At 38.2% G+C, this 10,044-nt stretch overlaps 1 protein-coding gene across 1 annotated transcript; it reads right to left on the bottom strand.

Moving 5' to 3' along the window:
* Positions 1 to 662: 662 nt before the first annotated feature.
* Positions 663 to 1,604, bottom strand: LOC309552935 (olfactory receptor 1M1-like; the record flags this gene model as incomplete). Its single annotated transcript, XM_082253841.1, has 1 exon — positions 663 to 1,604. The coding sequence occupies one exon, from the start codon at positions 1,602 to 1,604 to the stop codon at positions 663 to 665; it is 942 nt and encodes a 313-aa protein (XP_082109967.1).
* Positions 1,605 to 10,044: the final 8,440 nt, after the last annotated feature.

Genomic DNA, 10,044 nt, shown 5'->3' with positions numbered 1-10,044 from the left:
CCCTGTGGCCCCACCCATGCTATGCAACTGCTTCCTGTTGTATCTCTGAGACAGTAAGTGAAATACAATTTGTACATAGTACATATGTCGGGTGCCAGGAAACCAGACCACAAGGGGATGCAGGTAAAATAAAGCAGTTTATTGGAGGAAACAACAATAAACGCACAGCAAGAGTGAGGAAGAGAGATTAGAAACAAGCCAGGGTCAAGTCCAGAAGCATGTTGTCATCCAAGCCAGGGTCGAGTCCAGAAGCGGGTAGTCTGCCATTGCCGGGTCGTCTGCCACTGCAGGGCCGAGAGCCAGGAGAGACATCAGCCAAGCCAGGTCATACACGGAGGAACACAGAGAACAGAAGACTGCAAGAAGAGATTCAACTTGGAGTACAAACGCAAGGGCATGGACTGCAACTCATCAGGTGATAGATATAGTCAGACATGCAGCATCACCTTTGTGCGATACCCAGGCAGCAGGCAAGTGATGATGCAATCAGAGTTTATTAAAGGCAGCAGTCTGCACATGTCCAAGGTGGCTGCCAATAGGAGGGCAAGGTAAAACCTTGACAACATAGACAACAAAAAATAAACTGGCAGGAGTTTCCTACTACTTTTGGTCTTACTTTACAATGCTAAACACTTTATATTGAGCACATATTGTATTATTTACTAAAAAGGCAAGCCCCGATAATGGTTGACAATTTCATCTAAAGCTTTTTTCAAGTCTCTGTTCCTCAGACTGTAAATTATTGGGTTCAGTAGAGGGGTGGCTGCAGTGTAAAGCAATGACAGGAACTTCAATGTATTCCATGACTGTCCACTATGAGGTATTAAGTAAACACCAACCAGAGTACCATAATAAATGCACACAACAGTCAGGTGGGAACTGCAAGTTGAGAAAACCTTCTGCCTGCTGGTAATAGATGGGATTTTAAAAATGGTAATCATAATACAAACATATGATACAATAATAACAAAGAAAGGGATGACAACAAATAGAAAACTCAACAACGTCACTTCAAGCTGAACAATGCTTGTGTCAGAACAGGAAAGTTTTAGGATTGGGTCAAGATCATAGAAGAAATGATCCATAGTATTAGGACCACAAAAGTGTAACTGTGATATTGTTAAAGTGTGAATCAATGCTATTAAAACACTTGAAATCCAACAGGTGATGACCATTATGCAGCAGAACTGGAAGTTCATTGCTAAGGTATAATGTAATGGTTTACAAATGGCCACATATCTGTCGTAAGACATTACCGTCAGAAGAAGACATTCTACAGTTTCTGAGATAGCAAAGAAATAATACTGGATGATGCAATCAGAAAATGATATTATGATCTCCTTCATTAAAACGACATGGAGTGTGTTAGGTAGAATGTCAGTTGATAATAAGATATCTGCTATGGAGAGCTGGGAGAGGAAGAAGTACATGGGAGAATGGAGGGTTTTGCTGTAGGACACCAATGTGATGATCAGGAGGTTTCCACATATTGTCAGACAATAAATGATGAAGAAAAGAAAAAAGATAAAAAATCTTATACCGTGGGGAATATTAAATCCTAACAGATGGATCATGGGTAAAGTGCTCACATTTTTATCCTCCATAATCTAAAGACAGAACAAAAAACCCGAAAAAATGTAAAGAGCATTTTTGATCGGACAACAAATATTTTATCTTTTTTTTTTTCCAAAATGTACAATTATTTTATCTAAATTGCAATGAAACTGCTAAAGCCAGGTAAACTTACGAACACTTTTTTTTTGTAATTTATAGTAAAAATGGTGATGGAAGGACATATTAGATATTCAAAGTGCAATAACCCAAGGCAAACTTTACCATTTCATTTAATTAAATGCAAACAGAAAGATAAGGGTCTGATATCTATAAATACAATTTACAATGTTTTGTTCAAAGAAGAAAAAATAGTACAAATGTATCTATGATTGGATTGATAAATTAATATTGAATAGTTCTGAGGAGACAAAAAAGTCAAATAATGTTTTAAACTAGGACTCTGGGTCATCTAGTTATATTTCTCAATATCTACAAATGATATAACTCCACTTTTGTGCACCAGTTGCTTTTACAATTGAAAAGTAGGAGTGATATTATTAAAGTATAACTAAAGGCAACATTTTGGGTTGTTCCCAGAAAAGTAATGGAGGAGAAATTCTCCAATGGGGTCACTAGTTCTGGTGACCCGGGGGGGCCCCAAGAAATTCCCTTAATTTGCAGGGATTTCCACTCAACTTAAGAAACATCTGTGTAGAATGGACTTTAAAGGCACATACATGAGACAGAGTAAAGATACCACTATGGAAAATAAAATTACATTTTATTAACCTCCCTAGCAGTATTCCCGAGTATTTATATAGCAAAAAAAGAAAACAAAAAACTGTAGTGATCAAACCATCAAAAGAAAGCTCTATTTGTATGAAAAAAAATGATATACATTTAATTTGCGTACAGTGACCAAGCAATTGCTAGTTATCCACTTAAGCCCCGGAAGATTTTACCCCCTTCCTGACCAGGGGGTTTTTTGCTATTTTTTACTGCGTGACTTTAACGGACAATTGCGCGGTCGTGCGGCGCTGTACCTAAACGAATTTCATGTCCTTTTTTTCCCACAAACAGAGCTTTCTTTTGGTGGTATTTGATCACCTGTGCAATTTTTTGATCATGCGCTATAAACAAAAAAAAAAAGTGTAAATTTTGCAAAAATAACAATATTTTTCACTTTTTTTATATGAGATTCCCCCCAAAAAAATTTAAAAATCTAAATTTTTTAACATTTTCAGCCAATTTGTTTTCTGTTACCTATGTTTGGTAAAAAAAATCGCAAAAAGCGTATTTTGATTGGTTTGCGCAAAAGTTATCGCGTTTACTAACAAAGGGAAAGATTTTTGTCATTTTTGGTGTTTTTTTTTTTAACGAGTAATGGCGGCGATCTGTGATTTTTTTTGCGGTACTGCGACATTGCGGCGGACAGATCGGACCCTTGACTGACATTTTTGACACTTTTGGGGGTACCAGTGACATTACTGCAGTAATCAGTGCTATAAATATGCATTGTTACTGTAAAAATGACACTGGCAGGGAAGGGGTTAACTGTATTGGAGAGGGAGGGGTTAAGTGTGTCCTAGGGGCGTGTTTCTAACTGTAGTGGGACAGGTCTCCTATTGTAAAAACAGAGATCAACGGTTCTACATAGTAGAACCGTCTGATCTCCATTTTTACACAGGGGAGAATGACAGGCGGCTTGTTTACATAAGCCGTCCGCCTTTCTCCCGCTCTACCGATGATCGTAGTGTGACCGGCAGACATCGGGTCCGCCGGTCACACTCCTCTGTGAACGAGCCGAGGCGGGCGCGTGCCTCAGCGGGCGCGCGCTCGCCCGCTATTGGCTCAAAACCCGGTGACAGGCTAGCGACGTAGATCTACGTCACTCTGCCTGGCCGGGGCTGACTGCCGCAGTAAATATACTGTGCGCAGTCGGCAACCGGTTAAAATAGCACAGTGCTGAATAGCAAAAAATGGCCTGGTCATGAAGAAGGTAAAACCTTCCAGAGGTCAAGTGGTTAAAATCTGTTTTTTTTTTATAGAAAATTACTTAGAAGCCCAAACATTATACAGTATATGTTCTGAATAACTTACTTAGAAGCCCCAGAGAATAAAATGGAGGCTGTTGTTGTTTTGTATGCCACACGATATTTACACATCCATTTATCAAACTCATATTTTCTGGAAAAAAAAATGCACCAAGCTGAATTCTAGTGCACAAAAAAACTAAATAATACCAACTTTTTTGGTAAAATATAAAAACTGAGATTGTGTTGAGTAAATAGATACCAAACATATCAAAACCCAAATGTGTGCATACCTGTGAAATGGCAACAAACTATGGAAACCTAATATTTTCGTAGGTGATGCTTTAAAAACCTTTGAGGAAATCAGTTTAGAGTTAACCATGGATTATGGCCCTAGAATTATAGCACACATGTGGCAGTATCCTACATGTGTAGTGCATAACTCTTTATATACTACACCATGTTTACATTTGCATGTATGCATAAGTGAAGGCATAGATGATTTTTACAATATTTTCATTATTTTTATTTATTTTATTAATTTATTCAAAATTCACTTTTTACAATTTTTTCATTTAACTTTATTGCTATAACCAGGCACCAAATATCCCTATGTGATAGCATGTGCAGATGAAGGTACTTTTTATGGAGACATCGGAGATTTATTATACCACTGAGGGTCCCACTGTGTTTCACTGTTTCTTCAACTACAGTAGTCAGGTAATGACAGCTATGAACTGAGATATGATAAAATCCTTGTCTCTTCTGGGTTCATTAGTCACAGAGAATATTGGAGAAAAGATATTCCTCAATCTCATTTTATATTCCAGCTGTTGCTCCAGGCTCCTCGGAGCAATGGGAGAGTAGCCATGGAGGGTGGTGGCAAGTGGAAGGGGGGCATTTACACTATCATAAAAATGGGTGGCTGTGGAACAAATGATAGAACAAATGATAGAACGCTCATTGCTGCAGCTGCATCCATGAGCTTGTATTAAGCACCTCAAGTCCATAATGTTTTTGAAGTGTAACTCCACTTTTGTGGAGAAATCTTGGGTAATCTTAAGGATTACAAGGATTGTAACAGACTGTGTTGCAGATTCCTACTTTTTCCTATTCTGAAGAAATCCATGTTTGTTCCTCTGTGCCTCTGTGCTAAGTGGGTCAAATGGGAGTGGTTTCATAATTATCTATCAGCTGTGGCAGCTGCAGGGCTCTAATGAGGGAAGCTGCCGGGTCTCCATCCCTTTAGATGTGTTCCTATTGGGGGTATCTCACCAAAAATGACATTTTTGTTGCAGGGGATGCCAGAAATCTGACTTTTATCTCAGTGCAGACTTCTGGGAAAATTGGTGAGCCAATCACACAAGCAGGAAATTATGTTTCTGGGGGTGTGGTCAGTATACATTCTGCGTACAGAACAGCTCAAGGTGGCCATATTGCATTACATTTTCAGAAAATTACAACAGCTGCAGATTGAAAAGGAAAGGTCATTTTAATTAACACTCAATTACAATATGATTTGTGTCACAATTGTATACGCTATATTGTTTTTTCTTTATTTGCTATTTATTTTCTCCCACAAAAGTGGAGTTACCCTTTAAATGTGCTAAGGACGTAAAGCGGTTAAAGGGGTGGGGTATGGCTTGTAAGGTACTTTTAATGTGTAACAGGTGTTATTTTAATTTAGATTTTATTTTAGAACTTTTTAGAATTTTTTATAACAAATAAACAACAACAAAAGCAACCAATAAAAAAAATCAAACAAACACCCAAACCAAAATCAAATCGCCGTTCCAAGCAGTGTCAACATCGTTACTTATGATACATCATTATTTCATTTTTCCCAATATATTAACAGATATTTAATAAAATTTTCAAAAATGTTGAGAAATACTCCAGGGCAGACAAAACTGTATATAAAAACCTTTTCTTTGACAGGCCCTTCCCCCCATTAAAATATTCCCAATATTTATTATGGATTTAAATTGAAATTATAACGTGATGTATCTATCCATTTACTTCATATCCTTTCAAACTTCGGAAATGTGTTTCATTGGATATACTGTAGGTATGTTATTCAAACATTACATATTTATCAATTTCCTGAATCCAGTCCCCAAGGGTAGGAGGGTTGGGTAAAACCCAATGAGAGGCTATCAACTTGCATGCTATAAAAAAGCAATCTCATAATAGCCACTGACTGATCATGATCCAGGCTATTATAATTTACATAGCCCAAAAAACATGAAACAGGGTCTGGAGTTAGCATGGTATCATATATAGAGTATATCAAATCCAGTACTGAAATAACTTTCGACATCTTCAAAAGAGGTGCATAAAAGAGCCAGGAGATTGAGCGGTACCCTACCCTGTGCAACAACTCTGGGGTACGGTAAACCCGATACACAAAACAAAAAAAGTTGAGTCACTCTATGAGTAAGAGATGTTGAGCCAAGCTGTACATTCTGTAATATTTGATCCCATATATCCCCTAGGGCAGCCTTTTTCAACCAGGGTGCCCAGGCCCTCTGGGGTGCCTCCGGGTTTCCTCAGAGGTGCCTTGGCAAAATGCCCAAAAATTGTATACAAACCAGCAGGTGGATCAAGCCTAACTTTTAGTTGCACAAAGCCACAGGTTTTCCTTGTGCATCACTAAAACCTTCTAGCCTCCGGCACCCAAACAACCATTGACATCAGCAGTTGATAAGGAGGACATTGTTTGCTCCTCCTCTGCCCCTTTCCGTCAGCCCCTGGGTCACATTAACTGAGAGAGGGAAAGAAACTGAGGAAGAAGAGAAACACTGGAATACTAGTCAGTACCAGTGTGCAAAGGTGTGTTTGCCTTGGAAGAATACATCACCTGCCATTTTGGGTGTTCGACATGTGTAGATGTAGCTGCTTTTTAAAAAAACTATTTGTTTCGTTTCTTTAAATTTTAGAATAGGGTGTCTTGAGATCATGCTGAATTTGAAAGGGTGCCTTAACTGAAAAAAGGTTGAGAAACATTGCCCTAGGGCAGTGATGGCGAACCTTGGCACCCCAGATGTTTGGGAACTACATTTCCCATGATGCTCAACTACACTGCAAAGTGCATGAGCATCATGGGAAATGTAGTTCCAAAACATCTGGGGTGCCAAGGTTCGCCATCACTGCCCTAAGGTCACATCGATTTCTGCATACCACCTACATGGAACAGTAACGTTAGAATGCATTTTGGATAATAATCACGTATAGACCTTAGTGATAGGGATCTTCATAGTATTTACTTCAACTATACTTTCCAAGGAGGGAACAGAAGAACAGGTGGTATTTTAAAGCAGAGCTAAAAACAGAATATACTTCAATCTGTCAGCTTGTCCCCCTTACTTCAAAGCTTTAGTAAAAAAAAAACTACCACCCAAATACTTATCTGGGACCTGCAGCTCTAATGATGTGGCCAAGAGACCATGAATTCAAACAGCCAAGCATTTCCTCAGCCTCTTACACTTCTAGTTCCTCCCTGGCTGGAAGTAGCAAACTCAGTAACATTGTCAGATCCATATGGAGAACTTATGGGAGTCAGACAGAAGTTTCTGACTTTTGGTCGACTTTAAACACTCAAAAATGTCAATTGGCCAACCTTAATCTGAAAAGAACAAGATAAAAAATCACATGAAATATGATGCAATAAGTATTTGTCCTCAGTTGGATCTAATATATATAGAATTCTTTAGTTCTGGTAGCATGTTGGTTTTCTATATCATCATATAGAATTGTGTTGCTTTTATATGTTAGTAGATGAAATTATACAGAACTCTGGGAATAGGACGTGCTCAATGATATTGTCATGGGACTCGTTATTATTGATATGTAGAGAAACTGTTCAGTGGGAATATTTTAAAACATTAAATTATTATAGGAAGAATATGCATTGATTTACACATTATAATTTTACCAACATTTTGAAATTGATCAAAATCGTATTCAAATTGTAGACTGTGCTGAAGTGTATAGTGAATTATTAGAGGAAAGCAGCAAACACACTATGAGACATAAACATAGTGCTACAAATGGTAATAATCACATGTTGCGCTAACCCAACCATGAATTTAAAAAAGTCATAAACTCTATTTAAGTGATAAAAAGTTCATTAGTCCCATCCAAAAATAAAGTTAAAGATAAAGAAAAATAAGTTATAAGGTGAAAAATAGTGCTTGAAAGAAGATTATATAAAATTCCTCAACCAAAGGGCAGCAAGAGAGGTTTACACGATAGCCATGTCTTCCTCAACCACTTTGGCTCCGGAAGGTTACCCCCTTAATGACCAGGCCATTTTTTGCGATTCGTCACTGTGTTACTTTAACCACTTAACGACCGGCCAACGACTATTTACATAGGCCGTTTAAACCTAAATACCGGTGTTATGGCAGCAGATAGTATTTTTTTAAACAGCGGGCGGTCGGCTTTCCGATAAGGGTGGTCCCAGTGGCAGATTTGCCGCAGGATCACCCTTTCGGGGAGCAGGAAGAGGTGCCACCCCCCCCCCCGCCGTGTTCCGGTACTTATCCCCGCTTACCAGACCCGCCAGCAGCGGGGAAAATGATCCGGTCCCGGATTCTCACATACAGGATGTTGAGTGAGGGCAAGCTTGCCCTCACTTGACTCTGTGGTCTTGGAGGACCGGAGTGATGGCAAACGTTGTTGCCTAGCAACCGGTTAAAAGGTCCCTTTTTTTTTTTCATTTTATTTATTTATTTTTTTCATCTTTTAGTGTACCACGATCGTTAGATTGAGAGCAATAATTTGAGCCCTAGACCTAAAAAAATATTGCAATAATCTCCATTTTATTCTCTAGGGTCTCTGCTAAAAAAATATATAATGTTTGGGGGTTCTAAGTAGTTTTCTAGCAAAAAAAAATGATTTTAACATGTAAACACTAAGTGTGAAAAACAGACCTGGGGCTTAAGTGGTTAACGGACCTCGTGCAATGCTGTACCCAAATATAATTGATGTCCTTTTTTTTACCACAAATAGAACTTTCTTTTGGTGGTATTTGATCCTCTCTGTGGCTTTTAGATTTTGCGCTATAAACAAAAAAAGAGCGACAATTTAGAAAAAAACACAATATTTTTTACTTTCTGCTATAAAACATTAAAAAAATCTCAGTTTAGGCCAATTTGTATTTTGCTTCATATTTTTGGTAAAAAAAAAAAAAAAAAAATCCCAAAGAGCGTATTTTAATTGGTTTGTGCAAAAGTGGCATTTACAAACTACGGGATCGATTTTTGGACTTTTTATTTATTTATCTATTTATTTTATTAGTAATGGTAGCGATCAGTGATTTTTAGAGGGACTGTGACATTGTGCCGGACAGATCGGACCCCTAACTGACATTTTTTACACTTTTTGGGGACCAGTGACATTAATACAGTAATCAGTGCTAAATAATGTGCACTGGCACAGGCAGGGACGGGGTTAACACTGGGGGTGATCAAGGGGGTTAAGTGTGTTCCTAAATGTGCTTGCTAACTGTGGGGGGAAGGTCTCTGTGACAGGCACACAGAGATCGGGGTTTCAGCTTAGCTGAAACATACCATCTCTCTGTGTCTGTGTGACAGAAGAGCGACCTGCTTTGCTTATATAGGCAGGCGGCTCTCCTGTCAGCTTCTCTGAAGATCGCGGGAGGTGGGCGGCGATCGAGCTCCCACTATATCTATTCACAGCGAAGCCCTGCCACAGTAAAACTGCAAGGGGTGGTTGGCAAGTGGTTAATCAAGCCCTCAGTACTTGCCACTTTTACCCCTTTCTGCCCAGACCTATTTTCAGCTTTCAGTGCTCTTACACTTTAAATGACAATTACTCAGTCATGTTACAATGTACCCAAATTCAAATGTTATAATTTTTTTCACACAAATAGAGCTTTCTTTTGGTGGTATTTATTTACCACTGTTTTTTTATTTTTTGCAATATAGGTGAAAAAAGAGCAAAAATTAAAAAACAAAATTAAAAAGTATCCAGCAAAATCAAATTTCATCATACATTTAGGCCAGAATGTATTCTGCCACATGTCTTTAGTAAAAAAAAAAAAAAAACCCTGTTAAGTGTATGATAATTGGTTTGTGTGAATGTTATACAGTAGAGTCTACAAGCTAGGCTACGTATCAATGAATATTGATCAATCCTAATGTACTGACCGCCTATCTCATTTTGTGAGACCCTAAAATGTAGGGACAGTACAAATTAGCCCTTTTTGGAAAGAAGACAGTCCAAAGTATTTAGTAAGAGGCATAGTGAATTTTTTGAAGTTGCAATTTTTTTCCCCACAATGCTTTGGAAAATATTTTTTTCACAAAATTTTCATATTAACAAGTTATTTCTCACACACACAGCATAGGCATACTTGCAATTACACCCCAAAATACATTCTGCTACTCCTCTTGAGTATGGCTATACCACATGTGAGACCCCATTTTGGAAA

This window comes from Pelophylax lessonae, assembly GCF_965119305.1.
Source record: "Pelophylax lessonae genome assembly, chromosome: 4".
Classification (NCBI taxonomy): Eukaryota; Metazoa; Chordata; class Amphibia; order Anura; family Ranidae; genus Pelophylax; species Pelophylax lessonae.
This window is presented reverse-complemented; position numbering and strand designations above follow the sequence as displayed.